The sequence below is a fragment of the Salminus brasiliensis genome, chromosome 15, assembly GCF_030463535.1.
Source record: "Salminus brasiliensis chromosome 15, fSalBra1.hap2, whole genome shotgun sequence".
Taxonomy (NCBI): domain Eukaryota; kingdom Metazoa; phylum Chordata; class Actinopteri; order Characiformes; family Bryconidae; genus Salminus; species Salminus brasiliensis.
This window is the reverse complement of record NC_132892.1, coordinates 23,835,201-23,858,428: the sequence shown is the minus strand read 5'-3', so window position 1 is coordinate 23,858,428 and position 23,228 is coordinate 23,835,201. Positions and strand designations below refer to the sequence as shown.

The following is a 23,228-nucleotide window of genomic DNA, read 5'->3' as shown; positions in this document are numbered from 1 at the left end:
TATTTAGTCATCACATTTTAATCTAATCATCATAATGTTGTTCCTGATTTATTAAATCTGATTCAAATGAGCATAATGTTCATGATTAAGTAATTTTTAAAGAATCATATTTGAATTGAATCAGGGTAAAATGTTATCTTGATTCACTAAATCCTTTTCTAAAGAATCATGTTTGAGTTGAATCATGATGAAATGTTAGTCTTGATTTAGTAAATCATGCTCTAAAGAATCGTAATCAAATAACATCTTGACCAATCAAATAAATGCTTATATATTATCATAACAATAAAGGTAATTTGTTTGTCCAAAATAACAGTTTATAGACATATGAAAATGAACATTTCATAATACATTTTCCAAACTAACCCACTCAAACAGAACCATGGTGAAATTTGGAATGTCATTCAATCATTTTCTGAAGAATCGAAATTGTATCATATCATTATCAAATGTCGTTAATGTAATGAATCAGGACTTTAGTTGAATCGTGAGGTCAGGGATTGCGGGATCGTCTTTGAGATGTAGTACAGCTGAAGGGGGGGGCAGTGTGTGTTGGCATGTCTCAGTCAGTGTGAAGGAGGCTCTGCTCCAGTGTATTGATTAGTTGATGAATATTTAAAGAGACAGCACGCCCTGTGGAAGAGGGTTTAATGAAGTGTTGGCAAACATAGAGAGTCTTTGAGGGAAACATTCACACATGTTCACACACACACACACACACACACACACACACACACACACACACACACACACACACACTCACACATACACATTCATATGGAGGAGGGAGGAAAGGGGCCACGAGATCATTGTTGCAACGGCTACCAGTTCGCATGGAGGGATTTTTGAGGGACAGTTGCCATGACAACAGAAAATAGATTTTCCGTGTGTGTGCACTTGTGTGTGTGCGCATGTGCATAAGAGCAAAAGGGAAAGAATGGAGCATCATGCAAAAGTTTGGGCAACCTATGAGATTTGGGCTCTTGAATAACCTTTACTAATCAGCAGATATGGGCTCCTCCAAACGGCTGCTAATATGATATTGCTGAAAACATGAAAATAGTCATAGTGGCTGTGGCTGGACTGAACAGTGTACTAAGACTTCTAAAGAGTGTGTGTGTGTGTGTGTTTGTGTGTTTCACAGGGCTCATTCCCAGGCAACCTGCAGCTGGTGTTGGTGTTGCGGCCCACCACTCTGTTCCAGCGCACACTGTCCGACTTCCTCTTTAAGTTCAGCAAGGATGAGTTCAAAATGAAGGTGCCGGTGAGTGTGCTCATTTTCACACACACAGACACACACACACACACACACACACACACACACACACACACACACGTTGGTTTGTTTTCCAGTACTGTCACCATGAATGTTAAAGCAACACTATGTAGCAATGTTACCTTATATATTACTCTACCACGTGCTTCTTTCACACCATTACACTTTAGCCTGTAAACAAATGCACACGTACGGCTGTCCACTACTATTTACAGAAGTGGTGTAAAGGTAAAATTACACTTCCCAACTGTAGGAGGAGCCCAAGAGTGAAAATACCAGTTCTCGCAAAATGCTGCTTTAATGACTAAAATGTAAAATAATAATTTAAAAAGTATTCTAATTCACATAGTGATGCTTCAGTTGTTTTTTATTTGTGGCAAAAAGGTGGGGATTCAAGCAGAGATTGATGTTTAGGCCTCGTCCACATGTACCTGGATATTTTAAACACAGAAATTTCCTCTGTTTTCAAAAATATTTCCGTCACACTGAGACAAACCCACTTGTAACCCTGTAACCCTGTATCGAGAGAGACATCAAAACCCCACAGAGAATAAAGAAGGGTTTCATCCCAAATCACTGTGGGCCAGTGTACTGTGCAAGTCACAGATTTTAAATCTAAATCATATATTTGTATTTGTAAATAGTATTTACATTTTTTCATAAGTCGAAATCTGCTTGTAGACGTTGTAGTGTTATGGCTTATGTAGTTCAATATATAATGAGTAAGGAGGTATTTGAGATTCAGCCAGAAACGTGCATGCGCTGTGACGTCAGCGGTTTCATAGAGCTCCGTTTTCAGTGTGGATGGGGTGGGAGAAAAACATTTCCAGTTATGCGTGGATGAGCTACGAGGGCTTTAGGTGAGTTCAGTAAAGGGTTGTTAAAAGTTAAGATGTCAACCAGTCACACAGTACCAAACTCCGTTCCACAGTCAAACATGTACATGTCTTATGACTCTCGTCCATCCTCCCACTCAACACCTTTTCAACATCAGTGTTGTCATTATGCTTTGTATTTCCCACTTCATTAAACGCATGAATGTGCACACACACACTCACACACACACAGACACACACACATATACATTTATACACATACTCATTTACTGGTTCAGTGTGTTTCATTATTACACTAATTACATCAACGTAGTTGACAGTCTGACAATTACAACCTCCCTGGAGCATACCGTGGATTGATGTGTGTGTGTCTGTGTGTGTCTGTGTGTGTCTGTGTGTGTCTGTGTGTGTGTGTGTGTGTTTTAGGTGATCATGCTGAGTTCAGTGACAGAGCTGCACAGCTACATAGACCGCACCCAACTGACACAGGAGCTGGGAGGCACTCAGGAGTACTGCCACGAGAAATGGATTTCACACCGCACAGTGAGTACTGGAGGAGGGAGGGGACGGAGGTATAAACAAACACAGCTGGACGAGTAGATGGGTTTTACAGTTGTTCCAATAAACTAATACTGCTCTGTTTCAAACAAAAGCAGGATAAACTCTTTCTGTCTTTTTAATACCCTTCGAAGAAACCATGAATGAGCAGGTGTACCAATACTGTGCATCATTGCTTTCCTGCAGAAGCCTTGTACTTCTGAAATGTGTCCTTCAACTTTACAGTAGAAGAAAAAAAAAACATTCTGAAGTTGTCTTTGAACACATGCTTTAGAGCACAGTTTCTATTTATTTACTGAATTTAACATTGTTAACATTGTTTAACATTTAATATTGAAAAAATAACACTTTTTTCATTCATTAATATAAAAACATTTGGCAATTCACAGTTGACACTTGACAGTCATATCTGCCGTTCAAGAAATTCAGCTGAAGCTACTGGAGTCCAGTTTTATTTTGGCTGATATAATAATAATAATAATAATAATAATAATAATATGACCTTAAAATCAGTAGCAGTCTGCCCTTATTTTGTATTTGTATTAATGAAAGAATAGGCAGGACAGACGGACAGGTGATTGGCTGGATTAGGCTAATGAAAGTGTAGAGGGGATAAATAGTGACGATTGGCTGATTATAACCAGACAGCAGATATGGAGAAAGTGCAAAGCTTCTGTAATCATATGTAATCCCGAGTTGAACAGTAGTAGAAAGCTGTGAGATCAGCTGTAATCCACTCTGCTACAGAACAGGCTTTACCCTCATTTAGTGTAAATAAAAGCCTTTTCATGATTTCCTGTTGCTGAATTCACTCTCCAGTAACCGGCCATTGACCAGCGTAGTGCAGGATCTGTATTGATCCTGTGCTCATGATGGATTAAGCAGTGGTGTGTACTTTGTGGATTAATTGTGTAATATTCTTGGAGTGTGTTCTTAATGTTAGTATAGTGTGTTTGATATTACAGAACAATACTGTAGGTTGTAGATCCTGTAGTTGTTGTGTATCAGGCTGGTCAGGCTGGTCTGTTTGGTATCCAGACTATCCTTTTAAACGACCAGTATCTTGAAAATAGTGTTCCTTAAGAGTTTTCCTTAACACTAATGTTATGAGGCGTATTTCAGCCTTGACTGCTTTTGGAACAAGGCGCAATACAAGGCAGCCAACCAGAACCATATTTATTTACATATATCAGCCTTAGCGGCACACAAACACAAAGTGCTGAAGAGAGGTTGGAAAATGGTTGTGCAGAGAGGAATTTCAGCTGATTTTAGTGCCTAAAGCCATGCGTATAAGTGGTCATCGTAAAGAAGAGAATGAAATGCAAGGAAAATGTTAGATTTGGGCCCTTGATGGAATTCTAACCAGCTTGCTTGGCTCCATGTTTGCAGGCCATCGAAGGCTTCGCTCTGATGGTGAAGAAGACAGCGCAGACCCTGCAGGCATTTGGGACGGAGCTGGCTGAAACCGAGCTGCCCAACGATGTCCAGGCCACATCCACTCTGCTGACCACACACACTGAGAAGAAAGACAAGATGAAGGTGAGGAGGAGGAGAAGGAGGAGGAGGAGGCTCAATCAGGGTGCCACAGTGCTGAACCGAATGGAATGACACTGTCCATGGAGGGTCTTGGTTGCAGCTCTTAGTTCTGGAAGCCTGGTTGAAGCTAGGTCTCAAAAACAGTTGAGCATTTTAAGCAAAGGTCTAGTCATTGATACTGCAGTCTTCTTTCCTTCACCAGGGCTAGTACTGGCTCAGTGATTAGAGTGCTGGGTTATTGATTGCAGGGTTGTGAGTTCAATATCCAGGTCTGCTGACCTGCCTGTTGGACCCTTGAGGTGAACCTTCAACCCTCAGGGCTCCAGGGATGTCGTAGCTTGGCTGGCCCTGCTCTCTGACCCCAGCCTTCTAAGCTGTGCTTTGTGAAGAGAAGAATTTGTTGTACTTATATAGTATAAAAGTTTAACGACAAGAAAGGCACTTAATAACCCAACTAACGCTCTTGCTTCATTTCGGGTTGTCTTTGTGTGCAGGAGGATCTGAAGATTGCTCTCAGTCAGGGAGGACGTTTGTTGGAGAGTATTAATGAACCGCTGGTGTCGGATCCAGACTACACTATGAACCACGATGAGCTGGAGAACTTGTCTACTGTGCAGAGGTGTGTTTGCGAAGCTTGTTGGTTGTGTAAATCTCAACCAACACACATACATATATGATGTACACGGTCATATCAGAATGTGAATGAAAAACTCTGCCCATTACATCAGCTCCACTGACCATTCTGTAATTACAGACTCTAGTCAGTCTGTTGCTCTGAATACTTCATTAGCCTCCTTTCACCCTGTTCTTCAATTGTCAGAACCCCACAGGACTACCACAGAGCACAGTCACAGCACAGACACAGCAGTGCTGCTGGGGTTTTTAAACACTGGGTCCACTCACTGTCCACTCTATCACACACTCCTACCTCGTAGTGCAGAGAATGACCTGCCATCCAAAAACTACCTGCTCTGTGGGGTCCTGTGGGGTTGATAAACAGGGTGAAAGGAGGCTAATAAAGTATGCAGATAAACAGATGTACTACAGTATGTGATTGTAGAACTACAGAGTGCTCCTGGATGGTAAGTGCTGATGTTATGGCCGAGTTCATTCCAAATCAGGGGTGGTCATAATACTCTGATATGACTGTGTACACATGTGTTTAGTTAATGTAGAGGTCCACTTTTGTTTTTTGGATATCCCCAGCCTGGTGACTTTATGATTGATGAAATGCTCTAACATTTGAATGAAGTGCTTTAACAGTGTGTTCCATAGCAAGGGCGTCCCATGTTGACTGCTGTTTTTTTTTTTTGTTTGCTTGTTTTTTGTTTGTTTTTTTAAACGTAGACATAGACTGTCTTTTCGAGTGCATTTCTGGAAAAGTGACCTTTAACTCTTTAACTTAATACTTTTAACTCTGAACTCTGAAGGCCTATATGTTTTCTTAAACCATGCATATTAGTTTTAATGGCAGTTGCTAATATCACAATGCACCAAAAGTGCCCAAAATACATATCTTAAATTACAAGCATGTAGTTTAGTATGGATAACTAAATAATAAACTTTATTGTGAAGAATTAATATTATTATTATTTATGAATAATAATCCTGGGGTTTAGCATCTCATTTTTTGTGGCTTCAGAACTACAGGTCTGCAGTGTGTGTGAATGTGTTTCATAACTCAAACAGGCCTGGGTTATGTAATGTGTGGGTCTGTGGGAAGAGGCTGTGCATTTTAGTACAGTCTAAAAACTCCAGTGGCATCTCAAGCCTGTGTTTGCATGCCTCCTTGTGAGGGTGGTTTGTCAGCTTTTTTCTGAATTGAACTAGGTTCTAAAGTAGGTGTGTGTGTGTGTGTGTGTGTGTGTGTGTGTGTGTGTGTGTGTGTGTGTATATATTTACTCTGTAGCATATATAATTACTTATAATACTATTCATGTATTTAGAATCGGGGGGGGGGGGGTAAACAAGAATACAGTTCCCACAATTCTGTACAAATCCAGTGCCTTGCAGATTCCTAAGTGGAAGACACACTTGTGAATTTACTGTATTTATCATAATAGTAAATGCCATGCATTCTTCTTGCGATTGCATGTACCAAGTTAATACCCCCATACTGTAATGGTTTGGTACAAATACATATACCCCTACATCCCCCATTTCTGTACTTGCTACAATACTTATTCTATTTCTCTCTACACAGGCTGCTGGGTCAGTTAGATGAGACAGAAACAGCATTTGATGACTTCTGGGATAGACATCAGACTAAGCTGGAGCAGTGTCTGCAGCTCCGCCATTTTGAGCACAACTTCAGGGAGGTACGGGAGCCCCGTCCGCCCTCTTTTTCACTTTATATGTTTGTGAACTTGAAGACATAGGAGCATTACGATACAAACTCGTGCATGTATGTGTGTGTTTGTGTGTGTTGTTAGGTCCGGGCTTATTTGGATCAGGTAGCTGACAAGCTGTCTGGCTTCTCGGAGGTGGGCATAAGCCCCGCCCATGGAGAGCACATCCTGAAAGAGCTGACCACTCATGAAGAGAGAACATGTGTGAGTATGATTAAACAATGCATAAGAAGATTATAATAGGTACATATATGCCATAACATTAAAAGGAAATGGCACTGATTATCCGGCTATAATGGCACCTGTCCGAAAGTAGTATTTACATTGTCTTGTACATGTATTTACATACGGTGTCTTGTGGAGTCCATGACTTGAGGGGTCAGAGCTGTTTTGGTGGTAGAACGAAGGCCAATGCGATTTTAGGCAGGTGTTTTTAATGTTATGGCTGATCTGTGTATATTGTTTACCTCAACCCCATAAAACAAGTGATTTATGAAGGTTATTCTTTGTCTAAGCCATAAATGACTGCGCCTGCCACTTTACTGCGAATCTGCTGACCCACTGTACGAAGGACCTTCATTTGATCTGCTTTTGTAGACTACACACACTCACACAATAATCCCTCATTCTTCACCCTGTCTCTAACACACACACAGAGCTGAATAAATATGTATATCTTTTATAGCAAGCCAGCTCATTACACCCTGGAACTGTACATTCAAATTGGTGCAGTAGAGTAAGAACACACACACACACCGCTCCCAGCACAGACACACACACAAAGCCGTAAGCAGACCAGCTCATCGATCATAGTGACAGTATTGACTATGGGCCACGTGTGTGTATGTGTGTGTGTGAGAGAGATACTCTTCTGCACTCTGTCCTGTGTAGGCCTTAAGGAAGTGTTTGATGCCATTAGCTATTAATCAGCCAGACAGCATCCAGAGGCTGATGCAGCAGCAGACGGTTCACATGGTCTTTGTTCTGTTTGTATCTAGCGCTATTGTTCCCAGTTATGGTTAATTTGGTCATCTGCTCAATATCCAGCTCTCTTCTACACTCTTGGCTAGCATTAAGTGAAAACCTGACCGAGTGAAAAATGCTAACATGGCTAACAATAAATAATAGCTTGTGGGTCTATTTGATGTGCCAATGTTAGCATAATGCTAAGTGATCTTAGCAGCATTTATTCTTTAAGAGCAATGTTTATATTTATGGTATTCAGCAAACACTCTTATCCAGAGTGGCATCAGGGTCCAGTCATCTTACAGATTTAGACGAATACAATGTCTTGTCCAAAGACTCTTATTGGTAGAGTTTTTTCTGCACAGATGGGGAATCAAGCCCCAGTCTCCTGAATGCAGGGCAGGGTTTTAATCTATTGCACTACCAAGGGGTATACGTTGTTGTTGGTGGTGGTATAGTGTTGTTGTTAGTATAACATTGTTGGTGTAGCATTATTGTTGGTTTAACAATACTGTTAGTATAGCATTTCTTTTTGGCATAGCATTGGTGGTGGAACGGCATTGTTGTTGTTAGTATAGCATTGTTGGTAGTGGTGGTATAGCATTGTTGGTGATATAGCATTATTTTTGGTGGTGATAGAATGTTGTTGTTGTTGGCGGTGTAGAATTGAATGAAATCGGTGGTATAGCATCATTGTTTGGTATAGCATCATTGTTGGTGGTGGTGTAGCATTGTTGGTGGTTTATCATTATTGTTGGTGGTTTATCATTATTGTTGGTGGTATAGCATTATTCTTGATGGTATAGCATTATTGTTGGTGGTGGTGTAGCGTTGTTATTGTTGTTAGTGGTATAGTATAATTGTTGGTGGTGGTGTAGCGTTGTTGATGGTATAGTATTATTGTTGTTATGTAGGATAAACTTGTTTTATACCCATAATATTAGAAGAAACATGAATGAGCAGGTGTCCCAATTCTTTTGTCCATATAGTGTATATATAGACGTAGAAGATCTGCAGTACCCTGAAGAATGAAGAGTCTAATGTAGACATGTAAACAGTTAGCTAGCTCTGCTCTCAAATGATTTAGCAGCCTACCTTCAGAGAGAGCGAGAGTGTGTGTGAAAGCGAGAGAGTGAGAGGGACTGTACACGCGAGAGAAAGCGGGAGGAGAGAAAGAGAGAAGAGAGCCATTTGGGGGGAAATAAGGGAGGGAGAGAGATGCAGGGAAATGCATTCAGGGAGGATTCAAGCCAGAGAGGGTTTTAAAGCAATGCTAGGGTTTGCTGAACTGCAACGATAGCTGTCGGTTTTAGTGGGTGAGAGGTGTGTGTGTGTGTGTGTGTGTGTGTGTGTAGTAATTTGAGTGCAAGAAAGAATCTATCTAAAGGGTGCTGGTGCTATAGGCTGAAGGGGGAGGGGAGTAATATGCTGCAGACTGCAGGTTCCCATTAGCCTCAGTATAAATACTGATAAAACACAGCAGACTGGAGCACGCACAGGGTAGAAGCACAGTTTACATGTGTGATGGCATGGTATACCTTAATTATAACTGTAATTCTATATGTAAACGTGTGTGTGTGTGTGTACATATAGGAGGTGCTGGACCGTGCGCTGGGGCTGGCCTGTGAAGGGGACACTCTGATTGAAAGCTCTCACTACGCTGTGGACTCCATCCTCCCCAAATGCTCAGAGCTCCGGGCTGTGTGTGAGGAGGTGGGAGCCATCTTGAAGGCCAAAAAGGCCCACCTGCTCAAAGCCATGGAACTCCATTCCAGCCTGGAGAAAGTAGGTCTCCACTACACATTCTTAAACCCTCAAACTGTGGGTCAGTTTGTGGGCCACACCTCCATTCTTCACTCTAATATTCACATACCTTGCATATAATTGCTGTTAACAAAAACAAAACCTCATATCTCTAAAATTGGACCCTTCTGTGAGAAGGAAAAGCTCTCTCTTGCTGTAAGTTAATGTAATAAGTTTGTTTTGAAATTATTTAGTTATTTTAGACTGTTGCTGGTCCATTCACCATTTAGGTTTAGTCATTTATAGTAAGAAAGGTTCCATCTATATTAACATGTCCATTATAAAGACAATATGTAATAATGTACTACTAAGAAAGAAAAACATCCGTCTTCCATTTTCTCTATTACTGTTTTCTCTTTGACCAGTTGTATTTTATGTTAATGATTAGCTAATACATGGTAATAATATGTTTATTCTACATGTAGCATCTCTCATATGTACATTACATAACTTAATACATTACACATCCTTACTCCTTTTCTTCCCTCCCTCTCTTTCTAGGCCACCAAATGGTGTGAAGATGGAATTTACCTTCTGGCATCTCAGCCTGTTGATAAGTGTCAGTCTCAGGATGGAGCTGAGGCAGCACTGCAGGAGATCGAGCGCTACCTGGATACAGCCAATCAGCACAAGCTGATGGACCTGAATGGCATTTGGAGGGACTATGAGTCTGTACTGACAGCAGACTTTAGAGTAAGCAGTCCAAATATCACAACTGAAATCTGAAAATTCTCTACTCAAGTTCAACAGTCATAATTTCACAGCTCAAATTCAGTCCGGCAAATTTTTCCAAATTAAATTTAGTAGTGCAAGTGTCCCTGCTCTAATTCCATCCAGTCATCTGTTGTCTTATCGGCTGCTACTACTAGCGACCTACTATAATCCCACAGTTCAGATTTCACAACTAAAATTTCAGTGCAAAGTGCTCAAAATACAACAGTCAGAATTTCTATGCTTAAATTCAGCAGTCAGAATTTCACCACTGAAATTTAGCAGTGCAGTTCTACTCAAATTCATAATGTCACAGCTTCAATTCAGCAGTCCAAATTATTAGTACAAGCAAACCTAACCAATACGTTCTGATAATTCTGACATTCATGTGTTCTGTGGTGTTTGTGTGATACAGGAGCAGGTGGAACGGGTCTTCCAAAAGCAGCTCTTTATGCAGGAGATGTTTGAGAAGAGGAGGATTAGCCTGAAGAAGCTAGCAGCCAAGCAGACAAGGCCAGTCCAACCGGTCGCCCCTCGACCTGAGGCCATCATCAAATCACCACTCTCCTCTCCTGGTATGACTCTTATTTCCACACTGGTTTCAGGGCTTGTTCCTTTTGTGGATGATCCAAGATCTGGTTAATTCCGCTAACATCAGTTATGGAGGAAAAGGATTTTGAGTCTGTGTTGAGAATGAGTGTGTTCCATTTGCCAGAGTTTCCAGTATTTTGTGGAGGTACTTGGATTGCAGCCATTGTTTTCAGTGTAGATGACCAGAAACTTAGAACTTAGAAGTCTTGCTTTGTTATGACATCTATTGAACAAGCAGCCATAACTGCAATGCAGTAGTGCCTGTGTCCCTTCAATGTCATCATGTACAAGCACTCCTCACTCTTGCTCACGTGAGATGAGGCTATGGCTGTCCATACTTAGTGAGGCAGACTGGCACTCACTTTGTCTCCACTGCTGCCATCTAGTGGGTGTGTTGCAAAACTGCACAAAGAATGAGTAAGTGTCAAATCAAGTCATATGAAAACATTGTAGTTTTGTTGTTGTTTTTATTATTTAATTACATAATTTGAAAAGCCAGGTACCTTTTACATTACGTGGGCATTTTGTATTAAATGGTCCAAAGTTGTCTTCCTTTATATACCGTTATGGATATATTAGATTTTGTGAAAATGTCAATGATAATTGGCATCTTTTATCAGCTCTGGTGCTAAGGTCCTATTAGCCTTATTAGTAGGGGCATTAGATTACTATTCACTTGCAGAAGGTACTGCAAGATTGAATTAATGCCATATAATGCTCAATTTGTATCCTTTTGCCCTCTTCCTGTAGCCCATAGGGAGAAGAATTCATCTGACATCATCAGCAGGCAAAAAGTAAGTATATAGGATGACCATAGCCCCATTTTTATATATATTATATATATGATATCATTCTGTTTTATTGCCACAGGGGTATAAAATCAAGCACCTAGCCATGCAGTCATTGCAGTAAAAGAATGGGTGGCTCTAAAAAGGGCCACTGAATTCCAGAATGGTGCTGTAATCTAATAGGATCCCACCACTGATTTTCCACAGATATTCCACCATCAATCATGTGAGTGGTATTATTGACAAGTGGAAGCATTTAGCAACTCAGCCACAAAGTGACAGACCACTTAAAGTTGAGCACGGTCACAGAGTACTGTGGAGCATAGTGCCAAGAAGTCTCCAACGCTCTGCTGACTCAATAACTGCAGAGTTCCAGAGTTAGAGCTGCAAAGGGGGACCGACTCAATATTAAGGCCTATGGATTTAGAATGGGGTGTCATAAGCACTCCTGTAGGTGTAATGTGCATGTGTCCCAATACTTTTTTACTGTGTGTATGTGTGTGTGTGTGTGTGTGTGTGTATGTATATATATATATATATATATATATATATATATATATATATATATATATATATAGGAAGTATATAGAAAGTAAACACTGCCGGTTTTTCATTCTTATTTTCACAGGGGCCTAAAACCTTTGCACAAAACTGTGCATCTCATAGATACAATCAGCCTCTAGCTTTCATTCATAAACCCTGTAGATTGTTGTTACAGGAGAGGCTGTCTCCTTTAGCTGGAGCTCCGCTTTGCTGTTGCTTTAGTTAGGGCTCGGCTTTGTTTATTGATGTAGTCTGCGAGACAGTCCAGTGCATTACAAACTATCGTAAAGGGTTTAAAAGGTCAACCTGGGACAGCGGTTATAAAGGACTGACAATAATACTTTATTGTAATGGTGATAAACTGAAAATTATGACAGCTCCAGAATATGTGAACTTTGATGTACCTGTAGGGCTAATGCACTGTGCTTGTGTGTGCATGTTTCCAGGGAGACACAATCATCCAGAATGGCAGCAGACCACCATCTTTGTCAGAAGAGGAGGAGAACCTTGCTGTACTGAGGCGGTCAGTTGGGGGCAGGGTGCATGCATGCTTTTAGCACTAGTATGAGTAGTGGTAGGGTTGTATCTGCTAGGTATCTGCTAGTTGATAAATAATAAAGCTTAGTCACTACAGTGTTTCTGTAAGTTGCCTGGGAAGGTGAGGGTATTCAGATTTCTGTGTTTTTTTGTAGGCATGTCATGAACGAGCTGTTGGAGACAGAAAGAGCTTACGTGGAGGAGTTGCTGTGCGTACTGCAGGTACGTGGAACTGGAATCATATTAGCTGCAATGACACACATGTGTGCATGATAACACATTTTCTGTGTTTGTGTTCCAGGGCTACGCTGATGAGATGGACAACCCCAGCATGGCCCACCTCATCCCCATCACCCTCCACAATAAGAAGGACGTTCTGTTCGGCAACATGGCTGAGATCTACCAGTTCCACAACAAGTGAGCGTTAGCCTTGTTTAACCTTTCTTTACTGAATATACTCAAATAGCAGTACTGATTAATACAGAGCCCCGCTGGTGACTTCCTGCATAAATAAAACCACCATGGCTACGACTTAGTAAAGCGTAGGAACAGGATTCTAAGTCGTGGCCAAAACTTATTTGTCTTGTCCCCACGCGTTACTAAGTTGTGGCCATGACTAAATTATCTTATTCTCACACCCTACTAAGTCATGACCCCGATTATCTCATTTCCATGTCTTACTAAGTCGTGGCCAAAACTTCATTGTCTCATTCCCACACCTTACTAAGTTGTGACCATGAATTAATTATCTTGTTACCACGCCTTACTACGTTGTGTCCATAAATTAATTATCTTGTTACCACACCTTGCTAAGTCATGACCACGATTTCATCTCATGTCTAGGCCTTATTAAATTGTGACCATGATTTAATTATTTTGTTTCCATGCCATACTAAGTTGTGCCCATGACGTAATTATCTAATTCCCACATCTTATTAAGTTGTGGCCACAAGTTAATTATCTCATTCTCACACCTTATTAAGTTGTGGCCATGACTTAATTATCTTATTCCCACACCTTACTTAGTTGTAACCATGAATTAATTATTTTGTTCCCACACCTTACTAAGTCATGACCACAATTTTATTATCTCATTTTCACACCTTACTAAGTTGTGGCCATGAATTAATTATCTTGTTCCCACACCTTACTATGTTGTGGCCATGACTTAATTATCTCATTCCCACACTTTACTAAGTTGTGGCCATGACTTAGTAAGGTGTGGGCCATGACTTTTTTATGTAAGATGTCATCAGAGTTTAAAGCAATTTTTAGCTAAATAAATCATTTACATGGCTGTTTTTTTACACCGAATCTAGTCACTCAGCCAAGACACTTTTGGTGTCTGTAGTTTGCTTCTTCAGTTATGCACTGGAGCTACCGGGCTAATGATTGATAGTGCTTATTAACTACATGCTTAAATCATCAAACACTTTCCTCAAATTGTGTCGAGTTGTTCAGTAATCTCAGATACACCTGCTTTCATGTTTTCTTACTCTGTTTGACACGGTCATTTAAAAAGCACTAACTGGTCTACATAAGCTTCAGTTACTCATTAGCCCCATTGTACGGTAGCTCCATTGAAAAACTAAGCAAACCTCAGAACATGCCTTGGTTGATCAGCTACATTTGGGGTAAATTGTGGTGAATTTAGTTTTTTTTCTGCTGAACTGCCTTCCCATCACTGTCTCAGTGTCTCAGCTTTTAAAGATATGAATTATCATTCGTTAAACATCACTTACACTGCTTGTGTCTGCTCCAGAACTTTCCTTAGAGAGCTGGAAGCCTACACGGATTGCCCCGAGCTTGTGGGCCGCTGCTTCTTGGAAAGGGTAAGCATATTAAACATATAGAGAAATGAAGAGTGCAGAGCTGTGCATGTGTGCACTTGTAATTGAACTGTAAAGCTCTTTTAACTGGGGATCAGTAAAGATTTGGCAGCCCTTCATTCGGTTCGGCTCTTATAGACTGATAGTGTCTTTCCTCCTCTCTTTGTTTTGTTCTGTGCTTTCCTCCGTCAGATGACAGACCTTCAGATTTATGAGAAGTACTGTCAAAATAAGCCGCGCTCCGAGTCGCTATGGCGACAGTGCTCCGACTGCGCCTTCTTCCAGGTAATCCTTACATGCCCTTTCAGAGAAGAACTGTACAAACATCCACGTTTGCTTAGTCAGTGCACCACACATGCATTAACCTTTATCTGAAGTTATGTCTTGCGTAACATTAAAGAGCCTTTAGCATTTAATCACTGCTGTTAAGAAGTGCTGTTGAAATCATGTAAACGTTTATGTTGAATGTTATAAACTAAACACCAAATGGACAAAAGTATTGGGACACCTGCTCATTCATAGTTTCTTCTGAAATCAAATGTTTAAAAACAAACAATAGTTTATCCTGCTTTTGTTGGAGTAACTGTTTTTACTGTTCAAGAAAGGCTTTCTGCTAGCTTTTGGAGCACTGCAGTGAGGATTTGATTGTATTTAGCAACAGGTTAGTAAGATCAGGATGTTTGATCACTACCCCACCACATCCCCAACTGCCCAACCCAGAATAGGACTCTCTGGAGCAGATAAACTGAATCTATTGGCACCATGCCAGGCATGAGCTAGAAGGGTAGAACACCCCCAGCAATGAGCTGTAGAGCACTGAAATGTGTTGCTATGGTGCTCCATCTAGTACTTTTGGGATGAGGTGGGGGGATGATCATCCAACATCTTGACCTCACCAACGCTCTTGTCACTTCACAATCTAGTAGAAAGCCTTCCCTGAACAGTAGAGACAGTTACTCCAACAAGAGCAGGACAAACTGTTTATTTGAAATACCCTTGGTTTCAGAAGAAACAATGAATGCACAGGTGTCCCAATACTTTTGTCCATACAGTGTATGTCACTGGATCAGGATTAAGTATATACTTTGTACTTGGATCCTAGTGTACCACCCCACTTTACAATCTTTTAAATCTCACTTATGTAACCTCAAAAGCTAATTATCAAGCCCTTCCCGAGTTTTCAGGTTCAGAGTATTAAATGGGTCTGTTGGTTCTGGAATAACTGATGAACAGAAATGTTGGGACTGATAGACTGTGGTTGATGAGCTGTGCTGTATAAATATAGGTGTGGGAGGTTCAATAAGGGGAAAGGTGACTAATTTATGATTTAGTTCTAGCAATAATTGAGCTAACAGTTGTTCACTGTATGTTCACTGCTAGAGCAGGGTGTGTATAGATAGTTCTTGGAAAAGTGCAATATTCCAGGTGTGTGAGGGTGTTTATTGAGGAACTGTGGTATTTAAGGTGTGTGTTAATGTGTCTCTCTCCATGTGTGTGTGTGTGTGTGTGTTTGTGTTGTAGGAATGCCAGAAAAAACTGGAGCACAAGCTGGGCTTGGACTCGTACCTGCTGAAACCTGTGCAGCGCATCACCAAATACCAGCTCCTACTCAAGGTACCAACCCACAACTCCCACAGCTCTCATCTTATTTTCATACATGCAAAAATGCAAGTTAGCAAGAACACCACTGAAAACAGACTAATCTACAAAGCCAATCTAATAAAATGGACTTTTTTCTAGTTCTTTAAGTACCATACAGTAAGGTTAGGCTGTCAATATGTCTTGTGTTCAGAAAGTTTGGTTTGAACTACAAGTATTTTATAGTTGTTATTACATAAATGCACTTATTCAGGTGGGACATGTTAGTACTGGGTGGATTATTACATTACATGTATATGTATGTTTCGGAACACACAGGAGTTATTAAAGTACAGTAAAGGTTGTGAGGGTTCAGAAGACCTGCAGGAGGCGCTGTCCTCCATCCTTGGCATCCTCAAAGCAGTCAACGACTCCATGCACCTTATTGCTATCACTGGATATGAGGTACAGTGGCACAAAAGCATTATTTCTATTTACAGAAACATAGATCAAGTCTACTACCTGTGAAAACTGTCACAACATTTTAAAAATGCTGCAAAAGCATAAAATAGTGTACCAATTGCAAATGTCATGAACCCCGGTGTTTTAGAAAAATTACCTGAGGAAAAAAGTTCATAACTTAATAACTTAAATTGTTTTGTTTTTTCAAATGTTGGTTGTGTCCATTCATCATGAAATGTTCCTGCATTGATATCTGACAGCCACGATAAATCATGCCTGTACTTCACATGTCGGCGTCATTGTGATCATCTCAAACAGCCGCCTCACCCCTGACCTCTGTCTTTTCACTAGGGAAATCTGAGTGAGCTGGGCAGGCTGCTGATGCAGGGCTCGTTCAGCGTGTGGACAGAGCATAAGAAAGGTCACGCCAAGGTCAAGGACTTGGCCCGCTTCAAGCCAATGCAGCGACACCTGTTCCTGCACGAGAAAGCACTGCTCTTCTGTAAGAAGCGAGAGGAGAACGGCGAGGGCTATGAGAAAGCACCATCCTACAGCTTCAAACACTCACTCAACGTAAGACTTTCCTACTTTTAAACACTCCTGAACACTTAAGGTGCAGCCTGTGTTGTTTAAACACTGACTCCATGTGAGACTTTATTTGCCTTTGTCTGTTTTTGTGTTGAGTGTAAATTATAACACATTTACTTCAATACCATGAGACCATGAGACAGATACCATCTGTATCTGGAGGGTTTCTGAGGGCTTCCGAGAGTGTTTTCTCTCTTGAATGTACTTCCCGTACTTCCCTTATTTCCATTCCTCACCCTCAAACCACATAATTTCATAGCAGTGTCTGAATCATTTATAGCAGTTACTGAATCGAATGGATACAGAATCATTTATAAAATACGCTGAATCATTTATAGCAGTTACTGAATCATTTATAATAAATGCTAAATCATTTATAGTAGTTACTGAATCATTTGTAGAAGTGACTAAATTAATTTATAGTAGATGCTAAATCATTTGTAGCAGTTACAGAATAACTTAATTCCTGAATCATTTATAGCAGTCACTGAATCTAATGGATACCAAATCATTTATAAAATACACTGAATCATGTATAGCAGTTACTGAATCATTTATAATAGATGCTAAATCCTTTACAGTAGATGCTGAGTTATTTATAGCAGTGACTGAATCAAGTATAGTGACTAGAATAATTTAGATACTGAATCATTTATAATAGGTGCTGAACAATTAATAGTAGTTCCACAATAATCATTTATTGTGGTCACTGAATCTAATGGATACAAAATCATTTATAAAATACATATGAATCATGTATAGCAGTTACAGAATCATTTATAATAGATGCTGAATCATTTATAGTACATGCTGAATCATTTATAGTACATGCTAAATCATTTATCACAGGTACTCAATAATTTGTAATAGATGCTGAATAAATTATAGTAATAACAAAACTTTTGCAGTTACTGAGTCATTTATAATAGAAAAAGAGCCATTTATGATAGATACTGAATCATTTGTAGAAGTTGCTGGCTAATATGTCTTAAAATTCTCGTCTTAACATAAGCCTAGGGTTTAAGGAGTCAATCTTAGTGCTACTACACAGTGACTCCAATATATGGATTTCACAGTTTGCTGAATATTAAAGTTATTTACTCACAATCAGAAACCTATCAGAGTACCCACACATAAACTCTTCTTGTTTCCAAAAGATGAGTGCTGTTGGCATCACAGAGAATGCCAAAGGAGACAACAAGAAATTTGAGATTTGGTGCAACTCGCGGGAAGAAGTTTACATCGTGCAGGTGGGCTCTCTCACTGTTCCCTGTAGAACAGCTGCTTTCTAGCTGACGCAGGAATAAATCCACACTGATGTATCTGATGTTTTTTTCTGTTCTTTTTCAGGCAGCCACAGCAGAGATCAAAACCGCGTGGGTGAACGAGATCCGGAAAGTTCTGACTGGCCAGTTAAAAGCCTGCAGGGGTGAGAGTGAGTGAGAGAGAGAGATAGAGATAGAGCTTTTCTGCAGTTTACACAAACACATCTGGAAGACAGGCACTTGGTGTTTTGGTACAAAGACAGTGGATTGTCAGAATGACATTTTTTCAGGAAATATCTCTTTGCCCAGACAGATGTTCTCTGGTTTTCTTACACACCCCCTTATCACCCTCCACAATAAAACATATAAACAATTACATATTTTATTCTTTTATTGTTATATAAAAAACATATAAAGTAATTTACTAAAAGTAAAGGCAAATAAAGGCAAAAGCTATACCCCATACTTTTTATCCCCTTTTTTATCCCCCCTTTAGTAATAATCACCTTTGAGCCAAAAAACATTTCAAATTACCATTGCTGTAAAATGTGCTCCAAAATCCACATTATAACTACATGCCACATTTCAGCACCTTTTCATCCTTCATACCAGATTATATTGAGACGCATTGTAAATACCTGGAAAGATGTATTAACAAACATCGCTACTGTGTCCTTTCTAAACCCCAGAGGCAAGGCAGCAGAAGACGTCGGAGCAGGTTTCTCCGCTGCCCACCTCCAACAGCGCTGTCATTAGCCTCAGTCCCTTCAAGAACAATCAGAAGACTGTGAAGAAAGGGGAAGAGAGGAAGGTGGATCTCTGTGTTACAGACTCCGGCTTAGCACCTTCAAAAAACACAGACAAAGTCAAAGGTGAGCCTGCTGACTCTTCTCCTTCCATCCAGGAGGTACCTCAGCACTGTTGTGAATGTGAATACAGAATCAAGCCCTGTTGTGTTCTTTCAGCAGACCTGGCCAGCAAACTAACAAACAGTTCTTACAGAATTAGAGGCATTGCTACTAGGATATGGTTCTGGTCCAGGCACAGTGTGATGATTTCTCTGCCCAAGCTTATAAAAATCTGATAAATGTAAATGTGTGTCCATTAGCCACGGAGTGTTAGCTGTTCCACACAGTGGAACTGTGTCCTCTGGAATGATGGTGCTCCATCCACTACCTTTGGGATGGGTAGTAGAAAGCCTTGAAATGTTGCCCTTAAGCTGTTTCTAAAAGCTTGCATTCATTCCAGTGCCTCCTGCCTGCAGTATGACTCTTTCTTCTTGCTGTGTTTCTTCTGCAGTTACGAATCTTTTGTTTTCACTCTGATCTTCTCTTATTGGTCATCTTCTCTGCAACTTTATCTTTCTTGCTTCTTGTCCTTTCTTACCTTTTGCTCTCTTTTCCTCTGTTTACCTCCTTCCTGTTCTGGCTTTACTTCTGTTTCTATTATTCTCTCTCTATCTCCATGCTCTGTAGATGAGGCAGTAATCAGTCCCTCCACAGACAGGGCAGCGGTGGCTAAAAAGCGCTTTACACTGCAGGGATTCAGCAACCTCAAGAGTCAGAAAGGTACTCAGGGCTTCTTGTGTTTCTTCTCCCCTAGACCATCAGTCATCAATTCCAACAGGAATCATTAGGATATCATAACTGTTAACCAGTCTCTATTGATGGCTGGTAGCTACGCTCTTAAAAGTAATGGTTCTTTTTTTTTTTTAAAAAGGTGTATATATATATATATATATATATATATATATATTGAAAGGGTCTTTAGGAAAGCCGTAGTGGTTTGTGTTAACAGGGGTGCCCAATCCTGGTCTAGCATTTAGCTCAAACCTGACTCAGTTAATGAAGATATTCAGGGGTGTCAGATCTGAACTGTCCAGGGTGGTAGATTTCCAGGTCCTAGATTAGGCATCCCTGTTCTATGGCATCGTTCCAAAACACTTTTTGGAACTTTTATTTTTAGGAGTGTTGTTCAGCTATTCTGTAGGGAGTTTTAGGGAAGACACTGTTTCTTGTTACAGTAATACAGTAGAAGTAATATAGAAGACAACGTTCCTGCAATGACACTAAAGTGAAGCTTTGATTCCTGGTGCAGAGCTGCTATCGCCCCCTGGTGGTAAAAGCCTAACTCTTCCCATGGTCACACTCTGTCCACCAGGTATACTGCAGTTGTCTATATGGTCTAGATGTACCGTAGATAAGTAGCTCAAGATACATGTAGATTAGAGCCACTAACATTTGCGACCCATAGAATAGTCTGTCACCTGTAGAAGTTGTTTAAACCATAGGGGGCCGGTTTTTGATTCAGACTTTTCAGCAGCTAATGCTCTCTTGTTTTCCCTCTCTTCCCCGTCTGCTTTTTCTCTTTCTCTTTCTTTCTTTCCCTTTTGCTCTTGTTCTTCGTCTTTTTTCGTCCGGCTGCCAGGATCCCCCACTAGTCCTGACCACAAAACCAAACGACATGAGATTAAGAGCGATCCCACACCATTTGGCTTCAGAGGTACACTGGCCCTTTAAACCCGTTAGACCATCCCTCAAAGTCTCTCATTGGTTGCTCATCTTTTTTATTTTTACAGAAGTTGATTTCTAAACATATCATTTAAGCTGTTTGTGTGCCACTTGACATTTGGATATATTCCAACCATCATCAATTACTTAGTTGACTAGTTCTTTTAAATACCCAGTTTAATGTAAAACTAATTTCCCTCACTTTGTTTGATGTGGTTTTTTTGTAAAGTTTACCATTTTTAGTACTTGTACTAAGTACTTAGTACCTGTATCTGCCTATTCGTCCTACAAATGTTTAGCGTGCCATGGCATCTTGATTGCATTTTGAACTACACAGTAAAGGACAGCCAGCCAAAACATTAATTTACTTTATTTACACGCTTAAATGACTTAAAAACTTTGAAATGCTTCTATTTATGTTTTTATTTTATTCATATAAATCAAGTAGCATTTTTAAAGTTGATTGAGGAGGCTACTGCAATCAGAGAATTCAGAGAGAGATTCCCCCTCTGCACCCCAAACTCTCCACAGCATGGGACTCTGAGTTTAATTTACTACCACTATGGCCCAAGGGGTCATGAGTTCAAATCCTGATTCATGCTGCTTTGCCATCAGCAACCGGTGTCCGAGAAAGCACAGTTGGCATTGTTCTCTCCCCTTCACATGTATAGGAGGAGATTACGTGTCAGGAGCATTGCTAGTGCTAGGGGCACAATTGGCAGCACCAAATTGGGTGAAAAAAGGGAAAAATGAAAAAGAAGAAAAAATAAAAATACTTCACGGCATCATTATAAAAAATAGTGTTGTATGCCCAAACCATACTAGTGTTATATACCCAAAAATGCCCATTTTTATGGACCAATCAGAACTAAGATAACACCAAAAGTTTCATTTTCTGATATTTGGATTCTACATATTCTTGGGTATTTCTTCAATATCTTTCTAACGATGTATGAAAATGGTTAATTTGAGAAAAGGATCACTGTTAGCAACCAAAACAACAAAGCTATTGTTGTTATTTTTTATCTGAAATTGATTGAAAACACAGATTTTTACAGACTATCATAACCGATATGACAATTACTCATTTATGCTCATCTAAGGCTCATTTGTGCTCCCTTTAAATACAAAAATTAGAAACCGTCACTGCCCCCATAGTTCTAAGTCCTTTACGTTGGCATGGATGTTTAGCAATACATCCACTAAAGGGCAGTTCAGAGTCGAACGGTTTTGACCACAACAAAGATAGCAATAAAGGATGAGGTCATGATAATGCTCATTTTTGGCTAAACGGCTAAAACGAAAATAACAAAAATATTTCCCGCACCTGTTCAGCCCCTATATTTCAGTTTCAGAATGCAGCAGAATATTTATTTATTTATTTTTTTTTCTCCTGTCACTGGACCCTGCTTCTGAACCTGTCTTGTTGTGTGGCTCATAGGATAACAAAAATATATAAATAAATATGGACATGGGCTCTAACCCTGCTGATGGATGTTACAGTAAAGAATGTCTACATTGTGACCAGATGACTTCACATTAAACTCAAACAGCAAAAAAACAGATGCCAGCTGTTTTTAACATTAGGGAATTGTCGGCGAGAAGCTCTGATTTGGTTCCCTTTCCCTCAGATGCTGGTGCCCATATCACCCTCAACAGAGTCAAATGGCTGAGCACTTCTAGCCTCTTACAGGCTAAGCGGAGAGGTAAAGACAGTTGCTCGGTGTTGGGTGGTCTTTGACCTTTTCACTACTACCTCTTCCTTCAGTTCTCACCGAAAACCTCCTCACTAAGACACAAAGGAGCGGTTTACCAGATTACACGAGCACAAGCAGCCCCACAAATGCTAATGTGGCTAAGATGAATGAAAAAACTACTGGGGACTGGTTGGCATTATCTCCAACCACATTAGAGCAAGAAGCTTGTCTTGTCCTTCCTCTTGTGTTCATTCATTATTAGCAGCGTTAGCACTTTGGGTGAAATCTTTCTTTAAATGACTAAATAGACTAAAGAACACTTTTCTTGTGGTCATTCCACACAGAATATGCTTTTGTGCCGGTCATCCTTAATCTTTATCCGGGAAATCAGCCCAGTTGTGTCTGTGTTGTACCTAAAACAGAGGAATCTTGAAATCATGCATGCCTGATTGCACACAGGAGAACGTGACTTGAGGAAATCACTGGCAGCTCCACTTTTACGGGACACTCTTGACCGTATCTGCATGTGTTTGCTTGTTGTGGGTTTGAAGTTGGCTGGTTTCTGCTTCTGATCTTGCTTCCTGCTGCCAGAACAACAGTTGGGTAACAGTTGGGTCACATACAAAAGGCCCACCTACCAACTGTAATCAACTACTGCAAAGTAATAGTAACCACAAGTAATGCACTCTAAGAGGAGCTATTCATTTCTGAGGCTGTATAATGTGGTTAAAACCTTGAGGCCCCTCGCGTTCATTGGTCCAGTGGGAACCGCCCCCGTTTAGCAAGAAGCAGCCTTCAACAGGGCG

At 40.3% G+C, this 23,228-nt stretch overlaps 1 protein-coding gene across 11 annotated transcripts in view; it reads left to right on the top strand.

The window, feature by feature from the left end:
* The window catches only part of mcf2la (mcf.2 cell line derived transforming sequence-like a), a 101,535-nt gene that overhangs the window by 72,453 nt on the left and 5,854 nt on the right, over nucleotides 1-23,228 (top strand). For 6 of the 11 annotated variants that reach the window (XM_072657432.1, XM_072657428.1, XM_072657427.1 and 3 more), the window contains exons 5-27: nucleotides 1,145-1,264; nucleotides 2,539-2,655; nucleotides 4,060-4,209; nucleotides 4,701-4,825; nucleotides 6,410-6,524; nucleotides 6,639-6,758; nucleotides 9,114-9,305; nucleotides 9,825-10,016; nucleotides 10,450-10,609; nucleotides 11,376-11,419; nucleotides 12,403-12,479; nucleotides 12,649-12,715; nucleotides 12,795-12,910; nucleotides 14,256-14,325; nucleotides 14,515-14,607; nucleotides 15,844-15,936; nucleotides 16,240-16,365; nucleotides 16,714-16,935; nucleotides 18,108-18,200; nucleotides 18,301-18,385; nucleotides 18,905-19,087; nucleotides 19,691-19,783; nucleotides 20,643-20,717. In XM_072657432.1, the coding sequence (XP_072513533.1) occupies nucleotides 1,145-1,264; nucleotides 2,539-2,655; nucleotides 4,060-4,209; nucleotides 4,701-4,825; nucleotides 6,410-6,524; nucleotides 6,639-6,758; nucleotides 9,114-9,305; nucleotides 9,825-10,016; nucleotides 10,450-10,609; nucleotides 11,376-11,419; nucleotides 12,403-12,479; nucleotides 12,649-12,715; nucleotides 12,795-12,910; nucleotides 14,256-14,325; nucleotides 14,515-14,607; nucleotides 15,844-15,936; nucleotides 16,240-16,365; nucleotides 16,714-16,935; nucleotides 18,108-18,200; nucleotides 18,301-18,385; nucleotides 18,905-19,087; nucleotides 19,691-19,783; nucleotides 20,643-20,717 (2,728 nt within the window). Of the gene's footprint in view, nucleotides 1-1,144; nucleotides 1,265-2,538; nucleotides 2,656-4,059; nucleotides 4,210-4,700; nucleotides 4,826-6,409; nucleotides 6,525-6,638; nucleotides 6,759-9,113; nucleotides 9,306-9,824; nucleotides 10,017-10,449; nucleotides 10,610-11,375; nucleotides 11,420-12,402; nucleotides 12,480-12,648; nucleotides 12,716-12,794; nucleotides 12,911-14,255; nucleotides 14,326-14,514; nucleotides 14,608-15,843; nucleotides 15,937-16,239; nucleotides 16,366-16,713; nucleotides 16,936-18,107; nucleotides 18,201-18,300; nucleotides 18,386-18,904; nucleotides 19,088-19,690; nucleotides 19,784-20,642; nucleotides 20,718-22,356; nucleotides 22,432-23,228 lie in introns of all 11 variants that reach the window. The other 5 variants (XM_072657438.1, XM_072657430.1, XM_072657433.1 and 2 more) reach the window with 5 other exon arrangements.